The sequence below is a fragment of the Ostrinia furnacalis genome, unplaced genomic scaffold, assembly GCF_004193835.3.
Source record: "Ostrinia furnacalis isolate ACB-3 unplaced genomic scaffold, ASM419383v2 OfSCF6287, whole genome shotgun sequence".
NCBI lineage: Eukaryota > Metazoa > Arthropoda > Insecta > Lepidoptera > Crambidae > Ostrinia > Ostrinia furnacalis.
This window is the reverse complement of record NW_021136526.1, coordinates 726,692-745,476: the sequence shown is the minus strand read 5'-3', so window position 1 is coordinate 745,476 and position 18,785 is coordinate 726,692. Positions and strand designations below refer to the sequence as shown.

The 18,785-nt window shown below is 37.0% G+C and overlaps 1 protein-coding gene across 1 annotated transcript in view; it reads right to left on the bottom strand.

Moving 5' to 3' along the window:
* LOC114362210 (muscle calcium channel subunit alpha-1) overlaps positions 1-18,785 on the bottom strand; it is a 74,230-nt gene that overhangs the window by 17,641 nt on the left and 37,804 nt on the right. The window contains exons 3-7 of the mRNA XM_028317507.1: positions 8,675-8,913; positions 3,980-4,085; positions 3,223-3,362; positions 2,508-2,614; positions 1,141-1,293 (exon numbers count right to left, since the gene is read on the bottom strand). Coding sequence (XP_028173308.1) covers positions 1,141-1,293; positions 2,508-2,614; positions 3,223-3,362; positions 3,980-4,085; positions 8,675-8,907 — 739 coding nt within the window. The 5' untranslated portion in view covers positions 8,908-8,913. The remainder of the gene's footprint in view (positions 1-1,140; positions 1,294-2,507; positions 2,615-3,222; positions 3,363-3,979; positions 4,086-8,674; positions 8,914-18,785) is intronic.

The window sequence follows — 18,785 nt, the reverse complement described above, 5'->3', positions numbered from 1 at the left end:
AGCCCCCCCTGTGATAGCAGGGGGAGGGGGGGCAAGTTTCCTTCCGCCGCGCTTCACTTTAAGGCCCATATCTTCAAAACTATGGGTATTAGGGCAAGTGTGGTATCATTTTCGGATAATTAAAGGATGACGAATTTATTTCTAGAACAAACTTTTTGCCTTTTCATACAAAAAAATAGAAATATTGAGTAAAATTCACAAAAACCAAAAAGTATTTTTTTAAATAAACGTCGTTTACTTTTAAACCACTGGAGATAATCTAATAAAAAAAATATGACCTGAAAGCTACATTTATCAGGATTATAAAAATATAACATTGTATGGTACTTTTTTCGCAAAAAGTAGGTGAAAAAAATTTTTTCTTCAGGACACAGCGGGCGAATTTTATTGCGCATCGGAAAAAAATATTTATTTTATCCATGAATTCATACTATTTGGTTCATAAGCAAGCAAGATGAATTCATGGATAAAATAAATATTTTTTTCCGATGCGCAATAAAATTCGCCCGCTGTGTCCTGAAGAAAAAATTTTTTTCACCTACTTTTTGCGAAAAAAGTACCATACAATGTTATATTTTTGTAATCCTGATAAATGTAGCTTTCAGGTCATATTTTTTTTATTAGATTATCTCCAGTGGTTTAAAAGTAAACGACGTTTATTTAAAAAAATACTTTTTGGTTTTTGTGAATTTTACTCAATATTTCTATTTTTTTGTATGAAAAGGCAAAAAATTTGTTCTAGAAATGAATTCGCCATCCTTTAATTATCCGAAAATGATACTACACTTGCCCTAATACCCATAGTTTTGAAGATATGGGCCTTAAAGTGAAGCGCGGCGGAAGGAAACTTGCCCCCCCTCCCCCTGCTATCACAGGGGGGGCTCCCGATGTCTACCGACGGAAATCCACTCAGGAGCACCCAAAAAACCACTGTTGCAAAAATGAGCCTTCTATACCAAAGTGGAGGGGTTCTTGCACTAAATTCCCTACTAATAGGCCCTCAGACGACTACAAATTTTACTTAGCTAGAAGTTGATTGAGGAAAGAGAGAAGAAATATTATTAATGAGACATCATAAGGCAAAGAAAACGATAAACTTAAAATAACTAATACTGAATTGAGCATTAAAGGTAGACAAACCTGTGAACCTATTATAACAGCTCTTGTGCATCTTCCCCGAGAACAGCTCTAGGCCGATGATGGCGTAGATGATGATGACGAATATGACCAGCAGAGCGATGTGCAGCAACGGCACCATGGCCTTCAGGATGGAGTTCAACACGATCTGTAGACCTGCATTAGAAAATCATGATGGTGTTTTTGATTTAGAGCTGGGGTCACTGGAAATCCCAACTAATAATATTATAAATGCGAAAGTAACTCTGTCTGTCTGTCTGTCTGTTACGCTTTCCCGCTTAAACCCCGCAACCGATTTTGATGAAATTTGGCATAGAGATAGTTTGAGTCCCGGGAAAGAACATAGGATAGTTTTTATCCCGGTTTTTGAAACAGGGACGCACGCGATAAAGTTTTTCTGTGACAGACAAAATTCCACGCGGGCGAAGCCGCGGGCGGAAAGCTAGTATAATAATATATCTGAAAGGCGTATGAAAATCAAAACAAATACGCAAAAGGTAAAATGGCAATGCCAGATTTTGTATGGAAGGTGGCGTCTTTTTTTTTCGCGCGGCCATCGACCAAACCTTGTTTATTGGAATACAAAATAGTGAAACTATGACATGACAACCTAAGTCTGAACTAAGTTACGAGCGTTAGAAGTTTGATGATTTTACATACTAGATTTACTTTTTGGGCGCAAGTTTTGTAAGAAATTGCAACAAAATAGTGACATTGTATGTGTAAACAAACAAATACCATCCATTATCTCACACTCCACACTGATGGCTGGAGCCTATAATGGATGGTGGATCAGGACATTCATCGCTTTCAAGATAACAATAAGTACGTCTTTGCTACGCTTGTTGCCCTGAAGGGTTATACATACATACAAGGTGGAATTTTGTAATGCCACCTGAAGGGAAGTGTAAATAGAAAATTTTACTCAAAGAAAACATTCCTTCATTTTTAAAAATAAAAAGAACAGTATTCAAAGATTTCCGATTTTTTTTCGAAAATTCACCACCATAGCTTAACATTTTTTGGAAATAATTTAAATAATTTATCATGGTTTATTCCTTTCATTTAATTTATTAAGTTTGTTAGAGAGATTTCGTCCTTACACTTAACCCTGTATTTTTATTGCATCGGTCGCTAACCGATGCAATCAAAATACAGGGTGTAATTTTTAACAGATTTTAGTTAGTTCGATTCCCGGGTGTGGTAAACAAATTTTTGGAAATCTTTGAATGCAGTTCTATTTCTTTTCGAAAATAAAGGAATGTTTTCTTTGAGTAAAATTTTCTATCTACAATTTTAAGAGCACTTTCCCTCCAGGTGGCATTTCAAAATTCCACCCTGTAGGTAAATCGTGAAGGGTTCATACTCACTGGGCACTCCGGACACGAGCCGCAAAGGCCTGAGGACTCTGAACGCTCGCAGGGCTTTCACGTCGAAGGCGTCCTTGAATATGCTCGACAACACCGTGCTCACCATACTGCGAAATGGGGAATTAATACATTTCTTCATAAAACTGCGTGAACACCTTTTGAAACAAACAAAAGACGATTGATTGATCCATTTGGGTTTATTATTAAAACAACATGGAGAGAAAAATAAGAAGAAGCATTTATTCTAAGATATATCGTGTAGATTGGAAAATAGATACTTGATTCAGGGGTTAGAGATTAATTTACTCGTTATATTCGAAGGAGTTACCGTCTGTTCAAAAGGATAGTTTAGTAACCTTTACGCTAAAGGTACGCTAATTCTTTGTTCTAAAGTAGGTCGCAGCACGTAGAATTTCGTCCAATGACCCCGAGCTACCCATCCTTATCGCTCGCGCGATATAATGCTGCCGCGACTGTACAACGGGCGGCCGCAGTGAGTGTGCGAGCGCGACAACAGCCTTAAGCCTTGATCACACGTACCGAGTAATCGGGCGAGACAGTAAAATGTTTACTCGGTCGAGACAGTTGGGTGTGCAAGTCACATACTCGAGCACTCGGCGTAATGTTCTATACATCGAGTATTCGGCCGAGAGCACTGTCTCGCCCGTTTGCTCGGTACGTGTGATCGGACCTAGGAGTTCCTTCGAACACTTACCCAATGACCACTATGGTGAAGTCGAGCAAGTTCCAGCCGTTCCGCAGGTACGAGCCCTGGTGCATGATGAAGCCGTACGCGATGATCTTCATCACGCACTCCCCCGTGAATATCACTAGGAACACGTATTCTATCTTTTCCTGGAAAAAAAAGTAGATCATGTTCAGTATAAAGTCCAATTGCATCAGTATTGATTGAGTTAGGGCAGGGGTCTCCAAACTACGGCCCGCGGGCCATATCCGGCCCGCCACTGCCATCAATCCGGCTTGCGACAGCTTAGACTAAGCCTATGTTTACATAGGTGGGCAGAAAAAATTAAATTGTTATGGCTCTTGCTACATACCGAAAAAAATATTATGGTCCCAAGGTTTCAAAGTTTGGAGACCCCTGTGCAAGGGAATCAATGCAACTTTGAAAATAATATAGCTAGGGAAAGTTTCATTATTTATAATATCATATCGGGGAGTCATGTGTGCAAGGTAGGTACTTTTATTGTATGGATACTACCTGCATCTACCATGTGACAAGGAAATAATTTTTTGATTCACCTCTTTGACAAACTTATTTAATAAAAGTTAAACACCAACCCAACCCATTTACTTAGTCAGCGTGGGGAGTGTAAGCCAAATCCTCCATTAAAGTAGAAAGAGTCGTACTCCTGCGGTGGAAATGACCTGATCATAATAATAATGATGGTGATGATAAAGATGATAATGATAAAAGTGACGATGATGAATCAGAAGCAGCTGCTACTCACGAGGACAGAGTTGGTGTAATTGGAGTCGCTGGCCGGGTAGGGCGTGTAGACCGCCAGCGCGATGCAGTTCGCGAAGATCGTTGTCAGGATCATCCACTCGAACGGTCTGGTGCCGAGTCAAGGGTCATAAAGTGTTTTAATAGTTTTTTTTATTGTACCTATCAAGTTTAAAACTTGTAGATTTATGCGCCATGCCATTACACCGCCTTAGTCTCTCTACTCGACCTGTGGTTGACTGGCAGATAATGCCACCTGGCATTAAGTCCGCCACTGTACAGTTGTATATGCAAAAGTGTAAATAAATAATTATATAAATAAATAAAATAAATACATCATAATTATCGTCGTCCGCTCATTCGTCGTATTTTAACGTTTCCTAGTAAATCGTCATCTCGTTTTATTCTTTTATTTTTCTGCTAATTTACGAATCAATTAAAAAGAAAGCCAGACAATTAGTGCCAGTGTTAAAAGATCGTAAAATCACAGAATACGCCTACTGAGACATCAGAAACGATTTGTTTGCTTTCAAGAAGATATTTCGCGAAAACAAAGTTCGCAGAAACGGACATGACATCCGCGGATGCCATCCATTCATTGGCAGCTAGGGTTGCCGCCTGTCCGGATTAGTCCGGATAACCGAACACTTTTCTGGGTTTTCTTTTTACTGTCATTTTTTACATAATTAATGTAGGTATGATAATTAGAATTTGGATGCAATCAATTTATTTGCGGCTAGGGTTGCCGCCTGTCCGAGACTGTCCGGATTTTCCGACACTTGTCCGGGTTTTCTATTTACATACTGAGGTTTATTTTATATTAAATATTACGTGTAGAGTTTAGTCACATTGCCGGCTTTTTGATTGAACTTTCCATGTTCTCAAATGGTATCCCTGTTCACAATACTGGATAATTGCCAATTTCGGCAATACGCGTCCCAACACTTTCGACTTTCGTTTTTGCTAGAAACTTTAAATGTCACGTGACCTCTTTAACGGCGGTGAAAAACTAGACCTTAGGAAAACAGAATAGATTCGTAAATTTATCTATGGGTTAGTCCCAACGGCCCCGGTGGATCTGCCCCGTCAACGGGGCGGATGGGAAAAAGTGTTTCAACGACCCCGGTAGTCATAGTCTTAGCGTTCAACGGGGTGGATGGAACACATCAAGTGTCAACCACCCCGGTATATCGTTTAACGGGGCGGATGGATCAAATCAAGCTTCAACCACCCCGGTATTTCACTAAACGTGAAGGATGACACAGATCTAAAAGGTTCCACCTCGGTATTACATACTGAAAATAAAACCTGTTAATAAAATAAAATAAATAATGTACATAATAATCAGTTTTATTTAACAGTCACCGTTTAAAAAATCTTCAGCATAAAAGTAAGTTTGATTGTCACAAAATATTATGGTCATAAACCTATAGATTACGTTTAGAATCACAGATGCATTAATCAGTCAATATTAATAACACTCTAATAGTCTAATTTGATAAAAAGTAACTCTAAAACTCCTCACTAACAAAATATAATAACAAGGAAATCTAAAATTGTTACAAAATATAATTATTATTTAAGAATCACAGATACGTAGTTACATTAATCAGGCGTTGATTAACAATAGAACTTAAACTACTACTTAAATAAATCATTAATAAAGCTTAATAAAACTATTAAAAAAGCAACCGAATATCATAGAGTTGTTAAACATACTGCTCAGCAAAGCATATGAAAATAGATGAAACTATTACTACTATATACGATTTCATCTATTTTCATAATGTACACTTTAACGTGACTCATACTGTATAAAGAGGGATTCGAGATCAAACAGAATGTATTTTCACGAGCTTAAGTTTTCTAAGAGACAGTTCAAAAATTAAGAACAAAAATGACAAAAACACAGAGAAATTAGTTTTTACAAATTACGAAAGCCGAAAGAGTGTAAAGGTGGAAGGAAGATCGTTCGCAACATCACATGTTGGTTGCTCTTATAGACAATATTTATGACTTTAAATGTTATAAATAATTACATTATGTTTATCGTATTTTATTAAAAATAAACTTTAGGAATATAAAAATTATGTTTTTTACATTTATGATTATTTAAATTATGGTATTGAAAATTAGAGAAAGTTATTATTATGCCTAAGAAACAATTATGCATTTAGAAAACTATGCATATCAAAGTTTATGCGAAAAAACTGTATGCAAATACTGTTATGCCAAACTAAATTATGATGAAAAATGTTATGCGTCTGAGAGGGCACCCCATTTGGCCATTCAAAAATTCCTTTGTTTTTTCTATAATAAAGTCGTCCCAAAGTAAAGATTACACTGCTGAGATGCTGACAGATTTTCTACTTGTTTTGAAATCTCTTCATAATAGGAGGCGTCGCTGAGCAGTATGTTTAACAACTCTATGATATTCGGTTGCTTTTTTAATAGTGATTTATTTAAGTAGTAGTTTAAGTTCTATTGTTAATCAACACCTGATTAATGTAACTACGTATCTGTGATTCTTAAATAATAATTATATTTTGTAACAATTTTAGATTTCCTTGTTATTATATTTTGTTAGTGAGGAGTTTTAGAGTTACTTTTTATCAAATTAGACTATTAGAGTGTTATTAATGTTGACTGATTGATGTAATTGCGCATCTGTGATTCTAAACGTAATCTATAGGTTTATGACCATAATATTTGTGACAATCAAACTTACTTTTATGCTGAAGATTTTTTAAACGGTGACTGTTAAATAAAACTGATTATTATTTACATTATTTATTTTATTTTATTAACAGGTTTTATTTTCAGTATGTAATACCGAGGTGGAACCTTTTAGATCTGTGTCATCCTTCACGTTTAGTTAAATACCGGGGTGGTTGAAACTTGATTTGATCCATCCGCCCCGTTAAACGATATACCGGGGTGGTTGACACTTGATGTGTTCCATCCACCCCGTTGAACGCTAAGACTATGACTACCGGGGTCGTTGAAACACTTTTTCCCATCCGCCCCGTTGACGGGGCAGATCCACCGGGGCCGTTGGGACTAACCCTTGGGTTTGGGTTTAGTGCCCCGAGAAAATGTGTTGGACCTACTTTTTTATGAAAATGACACAGTATACTGGTAAATAGTTACCTACTTGTAACGTTTGTAATTCCTAAAGTTCTTTCTTTGAAGAATTGAGGAAATCATCTACTGAGAGGGGCAATGCTGTGTTAGCAGAATATCAATCGTTTTAATTTCTCAGTGTTTTAAAGAGTTGCAAAATAGTTTTGCGAACTTTTTAATCACACAAGTTTTTTTTATCGCGGAATGTATTTTTTGCCTATTTTTTTTTTTTTTTGCCTATTGCCCGATGATTGACTGAGAAAAATAATTAAATACACGATTACCTACGTAAAACCTGTCAATAATTGACGTTACACGATCAAAATGTTTATATTGTGCCGCATAAAAATCTCAACCAGGCAGGGCAAAAATAAATTCGCTGATCAATACATATATTAAATTGATAAGCCAAGCGTGATTTGAATTTCTTGAATTTGGTTCAGTAAGATTATTTTGAACTTTGACGAATGGTATTTTATTTATAAGATAAATTTTCCCATCCTTACTGTATGAAAAATACACTTGGCGGAAATGATGCGTGTGGATTCTCTCCCAGTCAACCTTAGGCGAGGCAGAAGGTTGGAGTGGTGAATTTAAATTACAAATACTGACATTTAACAAAATGTATTTAGGTATACAAATAAGTCCCTACAACACGTAACAAACAAAACAAGCAGAAAAAACCTTAAAAATGTTATGAATCAAAACGATAAAAGCTTTGACACACGGCAGGCAAGAACGCATCGTGCTCACTAACATATTTTATGTAAACTTCTGAGCGGACAAGAGTCACTATTTAACCGACTTAAAAAAAGGAGGAGGTTCTCAAGAAAAAAAAATATTGCGAGTACACCTGGACATTCACCTGCGGAACCCTACTGGAGCTAGCAAACGGATTTGTTGGCCGTAATCCAACAGTATCGCAACCACATCTCGCTCGTGCTACCACATGAATGCTATCGGCTAATCGACTGCTACGTTTATGGTTATTTTTATTTCAATTACAAATTAAACATTATTGTTTACTCCAGGTAACTAAGTAGTCTATGCTCCAGGTGAGACTTGAACCTATGACCTTAAACTTGCCGGGCGACTGCCCTGACCATGAAGCTAATGAGAAATAATTGGTAAACCTAAAAAGCCAGCGTTTATGATGCAGTTTAGGAACAAAGTTCCTAGAGATTAAAATTGTAGGTCCAAGTTGAATGCGCAGGTGGCAAAAGATTGTCCAACAATATGATGCTTCTTGACCAATTTTTTTGTATGCCATAACAAGGCAGGTCTATTTGACCATTTATCGCACGGTGTTAAGTGGGATACAGTCTAGGATGGTTCTATCGGCAACAGTGTTAACTGCCCATTGCCGGTCATGCCGTCTCGTTCTATCGCAAAGAATCACCATTTGATGAGAGCGAGAGCAAAAACGGAAATGGATAGGTAAAACTGTGGCCGTGTGTACATATCTGCCCTGTAAGAGCCTAAAACCCTGTTTGATTCCACCTGATTCAAGCCAATCGGGCTTAGATAATATTTTAACTAAAAACCGTCAATTTTGCCTGTATTTTGAAAAGGATACTTCCACTCCACGATATCGATGCACACTTTCCTCAGCGGATTCTTCAACGTCAAACAGAAGATCGCTCTCTTCGGCCGCTCCTGCTGGACTTTAGGGCCCCGCCGCGGGGGCTTCCGGGGCGCCGGGGGCACCGGGATCAGGGGCCCCGTGCCGTCGGCCCCCGTGGGGGTCTCGGCGGGCCCCGCCGGCGCGGGCGGCGTCGGTTCCGCGGCCGGGGTCTCCACTGCACTCATCTTGTCCTGGAATAGAGAAAAAAAATCAAATCAAATCAAAAATGTTTCGTTCGTTAACAAAACAATTTTTACAAACATTGTGGTGACATACCTAGTAGGTAAGTAAAAGTATACCTGTATCAGGTAGTCACCTCTCATTCAGACAGTGCTAGTTTAGGGTAAATGAGAGATATGTAACTGCTTATTGTCATGATGATAGAGGCTATAATTGTAAAATATCTAAGTGTTCTAATGGTCCTTCTAAAAAGTGTGGGAAAGTAGTAGGTACTTTAAAAAGTATAAAGACCTAAATAAATACGTTCATACCAGCCACAAGACGTCCACTGCTGAACATAGGCCTCCCCCAATGATTTCCATATCGACCGGTTGGTAGAGGCCTGCATCCAGTGCCTTCCTGCTACCTTTATGAGGCCGTCGTTTATGGAGTGAAGGCCACTTACGAAAATGCGCAACACGGGACGTGGTGTCCACTTATAAGTTGGACCGACGACCTCATAAAGGTCAGGAAACTTTTTTTTATCTAAATGATAACTAAACTACTACTAAACTAAATACCGAATTTTCTTGATTACTTTTATGATGCATTGTTTTCCCACTTAATCGTTCCCTAAATCTCTTAGCAACTTTGTGCACACTAAGTCGGTTGTTGTGAACACATTGTGAGGTAGTCGGAGGAAAAGGAAGCAATATAGTGGGAGGAAATAACTCTCACAATAACCCTCGAAGTACCTACTTATGAGCGCGGAGATCGTTAGAAAGATTGTAGAGATGTGATAATAGGTAGATACGGGTTTATAACCAAGATAAAAAGGCTAAAATATGACCATGTTAGTTTTTAAAGTTATTTAAAACGAATGAGTAGATTCTAAAAGCTTTCAAACTATGAATGAGGGTAAGGTATAGATCTAGATCCAGCCTTTTGCATTGGTATATTACTTATCTTTATCTTGTCGGCCGTTTGGTGCGGTTCAGAACGGACTACTATGCCGAGAGGTCCCGGGTTCGATTCCCGGCCGGGCAGAAATTGGAATGATGAATTTTAATTTCTGCGACGGGTCTGGGTGTTTTCTATGTATAATATGTATGTATTTACAAAAAAAAAGTATTTAAGTATGTTTATATCCGTTGTCTAGTACCCATAGTACAAGCTTTGCTTAGTTTGGGGCTAGCGACGCAGTGTAAAAAATGTCCAAGGATATTTATCTTTGCTGTAAAAATAATCAAGGATCTGACGCGATACCTTAGTTCCCTCCCAGTGATATATCATACGCGAAGAGTTGATGTGATGAGGATGATGGAGCACAAATCAAAACTAGCTGCCGCCCGCGACTTCGTACGCGTGGAACACGTTTAAAAGAAACGACACCTAACGTTCTAAAAGGAACCCCCATGCAAAATTTGTGACTTCTAATACTTGTAGTTTCTGAGATTTCGTGATGAGTGAGTCAGTTAGTGACCTTTCACTTTTATATATACCTACTCAACATCAAATAAACCGCACCTTTCGCGACGCGAACTTTACAGATTTTCTTCTGACACAGTCATGGTGCCCCAACAATATTGGTGTTATTGAAAGCCCAATAAATAAACTTAAAGAAAAATACATTTATTTTTTTTATAAACACTTAACAGGTACCATAAATGTGACTTGAAAAAAGGCCTCACTTGGGTGGGACCCACCTCTGGGAACAATCAGACCAATTTTTGTGGTTATAAAACCAAATAATGATATTACGTTTCCTTTTTAACAGATGGATAGCGATTAATCCCAATTTAACAGTTTTATAGCCATAAAATTGGGCTCAAGCGTAACTACCTATTTTTTGAAGAAGTGACTCCGGATCCTTCTAAAAACACATTTTTAGGGTAAAAACCTTTCCTTTAATGAAATTAAGTTTAGAACTAGGCTTTCAAATGGAACCAATGTTGGTAGGAAGTGGGGATGCATACGTTTGAGAAGTGCTTGTTGCGGGAGGTGCGATTTATTTGATGCCGAGTGTAGATAGATTAATGTAGACTACCTACATATCTATAGTTACAGCCACAGATAACTGTTTACAACTAATAGTTTTAACCGTGTGCCCATTCGGTCCCAAAACGGTCGGATGGTAGTTGCACAGCAGACCTATTTATTACCGATCGCAATAACGTTATTATGACCCTGTATTGCTGCGAGCATCTCAAGGTTGGGTTTAAAATAACCACTCATCACTATCTGGTACAGTCGGCAGTGAAGCAATACAGAACTACACGAGAAAATTGTGAAGTTACTGCTTTCAAATACACTTCCTACTCGTAGTTGTGCATAAAACTTTCATTGGTTAGATATTGAGGAATTAATTAATAAATGTAGATTGAAGAAATAATGTAGGTAGAGTAAGATAAAGTTATAATAAGACACAATAAAATTATTCCAAATCTTCCTTCACTGTATTCGCCGACGTATTTGCAACAAATGAAGTCGACCAATAATTAGCCAAATAGCCTATGTATTTATTTATTTATTTCTGCTTGAAGGCTCACAGAAAGTCCAAAGCGCCATATTAAGTTATATAATTCAGATAATATTGTGATGAGTATTGCAAAATGAATGTTGATTAATTAATCATATTAATGTTACAATTAGTAAATAAGGAAAGATACGTCTCTCTTATTTAACTAAAACGGACTCCATGGTTGTTGTTCATCCGTTCATACTTAAATTGTGACTTCAGAACTTTTTTTTAAGATAGAGTTCTAAGATTTCATTCAGTATTAGATTTTAATTACATTTCATAGAAACGATAGCACATTAAGCTATTTTGCCACTATATTCCTGCGGACTGTACTAACTGTAGGTACTTGTCTTGTTTAAAAAATCTGGTATACCCTTTTCAATGGGTCATCATTTATAATATCGGCGCGTGCGCACTGCCCTTCGGCTAGCGTTGGGAAATCTCGATAACACAAAAATATGGATCAAACAACAATGAAATATTATGTTTGCAGATGGTCGTATTTGGTCTCTTCCCTTTGAGTTGTTTCCCGAAATACTTTTTAGATGGGCGCTGTCAAAGCTCTCGTAAAAGTAAAACTTTTTTAAATAATAAAACTTTCAATTAAAATATTTGGTTACATGTGGCATTTCGTTTTCGGAAATATTTTTATTTGTATACTGCTTTTTTATAACTTTGTGTGAGGTGCCTGACTGAAAAAATTAAGTTATTAAGTATGTACTTTATGAGCCGTCACAGGTAGGTATTCAACATAACCAAATCGGTATATTCGCTTTTAAAGTATGTAGGTAATTGTTATAAAAAGTTAAATATTCACGGTTTTATGTAGGAATATGATTCGCAGAATAGATTCAAGAGTTTTATTGAAAAATTTTCATTCTGCTTTTAATTTTTGTGATTTCTTGTTCCTACGCAAATGAAAGATCTTTGACGACGCAAGACATGAATATTTTTCTTTTGCAAATCGTTTTACTTGTCCAACTCGATCACATCAGCTCTAATCTCACTGAAAAATGTTAGAGTGACAAACTATCGAAAAGTCACGTGACTACGCGACGGTCAATGACCTAATAAGAGGTTGATGACACTCGCGTTTTCAAACCGCAGAAAGTCCTTCGGCGCAGCTTTTAGCGGCCGCGTTTGAATGAGGCGAGCTTTTCCGCAAGCTCACATTACAGATTAAAGATAAATTATGATTAATTAATTTTATCTTGTAAGCTCTGCTTGGTTTCCTTTTTTTCGTGCTTTTCTTATGGTTTACTAGCGTTCCGCCCCGGCTCTGTTGAAACCAGTAAAAGGTAGAGGACTTTTTCCTGAAATTTCTCACTACACACAAACTTCTCACTTTCTTTACCTATTAAAGTAGCAGTATTTTTCCTTGGGCCGCTTTGCTCTAACAACATGTAAATCTTAAAAGCAGGTAAGTTGAATATTAGGACGTGTTTTGGATACGTGACTTGTTATAAGATTACAAGCACAAAAATCGGCTTACAAAAATAACGTAAGCAGGAAGAGGTTTCATTCTCATAATTTCCTTGTTTTGAGGAGTGTCAAATATTTCAGTCGGATAGCGGTCACCCATCCAAACTTTTGATGTTGCTTGATGCCGATCATGTCTTCAAATTCCAATCGTAAATCATTCCGTTATTCCACGTCTTCATTCCATCGCCGCGGGTAATCAAATTATATTTAACGTAATGCAAAAATAAACTAGCGAGTCATTGAGTACTGAGAAAAAATAATTCGGATTTCGTTGTGCTTTTGAGATATCCGTTGTCGTGGGATTCTTTGAATGATTCAGTAACGATGCGGTTGAGTCAAAGAATGCTTGCTTGTGTTACGAATAACAGTGTGTCATTTTCAGGAATGGTACGGTAAATATTCGTTTAAATATTTCAATTTTTTATTTGGGACATGAACTTTAAAGTTGGTTAAGTTTAACTCGTATAATCGATGCACCGAATGCGTTCAGGGAATCTGTACAACTGTTATAATTTGATTTATTTAAAGAATCGTAGAAAATTACAGCTCAAATACCTATAAGTTTACTCACTTGTAATAAAAACTGAAGTCTACGTAAATATTAATGTTTTGGTTTATCCTGATACATTTCAATACATCCACATTTCTTAGGTCTTCTTGTTCCATTTATTGCCTTCTGAAGGACCTGAAAACGAAGACGACTTATTTATAGGTTTTCGAAGATAAAAGACCTGCTCAAAGCGGCGACGGATTAGCCACCTGTTGTGAAGTGCCTGAAACGCTTTGTATGCAATAAGGCTCTCTTTGTCAAGTGCAATTGATACACACTTGACTCTCCCAGAGACCTGTTGACATTTCTATACGATTACCGACTTTTTGTGTAATATCCAAATCCGAATACTTACTTTGCTTTTTGTCGTAATAGCGCCAATAAAGCTTTTCTTTACTTTCTTTTATGTTTTTTTCTTCCCTTTGTTTAGTTTAGTACAACATTTTTAATTGTACTTCACTTACAATACCTTTGGTATTTGTGAATCTTGTTTGGGTATTTAATATGAACCTTCGTATACTCGTAATATAACTCTAACTTTAACGATCGTAGAAAGTTCAGTGTAGAGTCATTGAAAAGTGATTAAAAATTGTGAGTAAGTTTCTTGCGCTACCTTTCTTGACACTAGCTCACATTATTTGCTGAAGTAGTGCTAGAGTTAGTGGAATTGACTGACCATGTGTCACAACTAGCAGGGAAGAAACAGGACCGTGTCAACTGTTTCAAGCCGTCAGGAACTGTCAACTGAAGATCAATGGTCAAGCATTAGACATATTCTGATGATGAATTGTTTATCCCATGACAAATGCAACTGGCACGCTTCGAACATGAAACAGTGCGCATTCCGGACAACCGCCATTACTCACAAAACAGACAGGAAACGTATTTCAAGCTTTGAGTTAAAACGTTTCAAACGAAATGTTTTAAGGTCATTTACACTGAAATAAATAAATAAATAAATAAATAAATAAATCTTTGGACAATTTCACACAGCGCCAGCTAGCCCCAAAGTAAGCAACTTAATTCTTGTGTTATGGGTGCTAGCTTAACGGATATACTACTTATATACTTTTTTTTTTTTTAAATACATACATATTATACATGGTAACACCCAGACCCGTCACAGAAATTAAAATTCATCATTTCAATTTCTGCCCGGCCGGGAATCGAACCCGGGACCTCTCGGCATAGTAGTCCGCTCTGAACCACTACACCAAACGGCCGACGAATCCGATTCTGATTTACATAGGTTTCAAATCGATGAGAAAATTATTAAAGGTAGGCTAAATTCGACTTTCTAGATTTGTTTACATACTTTTTTAATTAGTTACTTACATACAACTTAAGTTAATATAAGAGAGTTAAAAAGAAAAAAGACTTGAGTTGAGAACCTCCTCCTTTTTTTGAAGTCGGTTAAAAACAATGTGAATGTGACTTTTTAGAACCTTCAACACTATGCACATAAGAGTCGGGATTTGAAACTTTTTAGACATGAATTATTCCTTCCAAAATTGTCGACTCTAGACGCGTAAAAATTTTATTAAAAATGTTTGCATATATTAAGGTATAATTGAGAAAAAAAATAAAAACAAAAATCACTAAAATAATTTTTCCTAATTAACTGAATGCGTTTACGAAGCACTTAATATGCTTATTACGTGTAGTTTTAAGAGCTCTATGAAGTATTATAACAATTCTGAATTAAATGTTATTAGTTAACGAGTGAGAATATTTTTGCATAATTTTGAAGTAAAAAAATAGGTAACTTTGAATTTGTATTTAATATATTTGGAATTTTCAAACGGGAGTTTTACTATCATGTTTGTATAACTGAGCTCTATACGGTTCATTAAATAAATGAGAATGTCCGATTATACAGTCTCATAACATTTTGTGCAAACGTACCTACTTTAAATTCCACTGAAAATTCCAGCAAAAATAAAAGCAGCAGCTGGTTCATAACAAACTTGTAAATTATTTAGATTATTCTAGATTAACCATCAAAGTCTAGGAAATATCGCGGTATTCGGCTAATATCTTTATTTATTTGTGCAATCGAGTGATTTAGCTCCGGGAAGCGTCAGAAAACCGCTCAATCTGCCAGCTTCGGCGTTTAGCGTAAATAATGAACGTTTTTATAAACGCTTGCGTTTATTTATATTCGATAACATTGGCCAATGCGATTTGGGCGATAACATTAGGAAAATGTTTGGATTTAAGAAAACAAATAATATTTCCGTCGATAGAGAAGATTTGCGAATGTTCTGTCGAATATTACTGTGGTCGTTTACATTTTATATTTAAACGCACGTTAGCATGTATGAAATCATGTTTTTAAAAGCGCATTGCAACTCTATCCCTCGATAATTGTAAAAAAAAAAAAATAATGCTAATGTCTCTCCAATTTTCAGAGCAAGTTTTTTACTCCTTACTAAAAACACCGGACCAGATGGAGGACTTTTGTGTAGTAAGTCACTAAAAACATTACTAGATAATTAAATAATGTTATTAAGTGGCGTTTTGTATGAAAATGTCAAATCCTCACGCTGCTGATACCTATTTACTCTGGGAATAAACTTTTATTAGATACTTACATGGTCGAATATGTCAAACAGTAGTTCGGAACATGTTATTGGTATTATTAATACGAAATATTACTTAATAAACATCTCTCTTTACTTAATGAACACTCCTGACAGTGTGTCTTAGCAATTTCCTCCCAGATAAGCTACTTACAAACTCCGAACGCAGCTGGGTCCGCCATGATAAATCGTGAGAAACGTCACTTTTGGCGGGAACGCGCGCCATCTTGACGTTAAATGTCACGTTAAATAGTAACAACCGGACTTGATTTATTGCGTTAAAAGTAAATTATTTTTAGTTTTATGAATAGGTAGTAGCAATTGTTGTATAATTCAAATGGACTTCATTATGCATTCGTGACAAATTGTGAGCTAGTTTATTTTAGTTTGATGACGTGAACGATTGTAACTACGAAACAAGTAGGTTACACGGCGTTAACTAGTACGTTTAGCAATGTTGTGAATGAAAATGGGTGCTTGAATTTTACGACTATTTCATTAATACTAGTTCCATTCAAAATCCGGGTGAGAACTATGTCGGCCTTCATGCATTTACCTACTCGTAAATTACCTACTTACAGTTGAAATTTTGGAATAAGGTTTGTTGTCTAACGGCAAAAATGCTACTTAATTTCCATTATTTTTTAACCACTTGGCTTGGATTTCACTTCACCTACAATATTCAACCATTTGGAACCTTTCCTTCAACTGCCCAAACTGAGAATCTTTTTGTTGCGGGGACAGACTTAGATGGTAGGTATCTAGATACCATCTACCTGACTAGTCAGGCAGACTTGAACAAGCACTACCAATAACTTGAAAAACTCTACCAAAGCTGACTAGCATTCATTAAGGTAACAGAAAAGTATGTAAAATGCTCATTACTACCACGAAAGCATACCACTATTGAGCAATTGCTACTTAGTAGCATGTTTATCGAAACATTGCTAATAATATTAAGCCTATGCTTATATTATTAGCTATTAGTGCTCGAGCACGCTTGTTTTAGGCATGCTAACAGCATGAAATTTTCTGAGCATGTGTAACTGTACCTTTACTGTATTGGCTTAGTAGTTAAGGGACCCTTTCACTTAGGGCTAATGAATCGGGAAGATTCTGTGTCGGTTCGCCGACGACCATCTTGTCAAAGAGATCTGGGTATCTTTAGGAAAATGCTGAGCGAGCGCCATTGATGGAGAACGTAGGGTGACCATGGTTGATTGTGAATAAGCGGATTTTTATTTATTTATCACCGTAGACTTAGTAATTTCATCATTATAGCATTATAGGCAAAGTTCAAGAAATGTTAAGAGGACCATTCCAAGTAATTAAATAGGTTTTTTTATTCGTAACAAGGCCGGTTTTTTGACCGCAATCGCACCTGGTGTTAAGAGCGAGATGCAGTCTAGGATGTTACATTATCTGCCTATAATAGTGCCTATTCACTCTCGCCTTAAAAAGCATAGGTGGTATATATCTGCCAGCAAAGCATTATCAAGGATCTTTTTGATGGCGCTTTTGAAAAATGTTTTAGAAGACTGCTTCTTTAATTTTTATCATCATCATCATTCAGCCTATGGCTAAGGCATCCCTCAAGGAAGTCCTCAAAGGATGTTTTACTGCTTTTTTCATCCAGCCGCTACCAGCCATCTTCCTAAAGGATTTAAACTCAAAAGTGTGGGCATCCTACGTTATGCGCAATTATCGCAAGCCTATAGATAAGGTGACAGGAGGAAGGGGGGTGAAGGGTGCCGGGAGGGGGCAACTATCGGCAGATGCGTTTGACGGGAAATTCCTCACTCATCCTGAGTTATTAGGTTGATGGGATGTCGAAATTTATGGTGAAATCTTTCTTCCTGGAAAAATTATAATGTGTTTTGATCCAAATTATACCTACCCGTACGTAGATGATCTTGCAAATTTTAGTACACAACATTTTTAGACTAATTTGACGGAGAAAGACGGAGAATTACTTTTAAAAGTTAGGGTGGGTTGCACCATATCTTACTTTGACTTTGACAAACGTCAAAAAGCTGTCAAACTCCATACAAAAAATACCGGTTATCGCCATAGTTACCGTTAAAGTACAGTGATGCAACTTAGCCTTAGCTGTAAATTAAATAGTTTGACTCAAAGCTTTGATCTTTTAACAGAGCAGCTTTTGCTTAAGAATATACTGGAAAAAGTATCGTAAACGTAAGTACTGCATCGGTCTAAAACGGAGTGAGTGCGATACTTGAATACGGCTTAAATAAAATATAAATCAAGTCTGCCTTCATGGGTTTGCAAGCAAACACTAAGGCTGGGTTGCACCATCTTATTTTGAGGATTCCGTCAACTGGGACCGCAATTAACTGGGACCGCGGTCCCAGTCGCTGGATGCGTAAAAATTAAATAATTTTCTTCCGGCGACTGGGACCACTCATGGATTTTAGTACTGTACCAATTTTGGATTGAATAATATTTTCTTTTAAGTTATCTATGAGTGGTCCCAGTCGCCGGAAGATTTTTTTTTTTATGGATCCGGCGACTGGGACTGCGGTGCTAGTTAATTGCGGTCCCAGTCGCCGGAAGCCTCCTTATTTTAACTTTGTCAAACGTCAAAAATATGTCTAACTCAAAGTTAAAGTAAGATGGTGCAACTCAGCCTAAGAAGTAGAATATTAAAAACTTAAAACTAAACCCTCAGATGTGAAGCATCAAGATTGTTCACTCCGCGTCAAGTTTCAAGGGATTCAATTTCGCGAAGTTTCGACAACTGCCGACGAA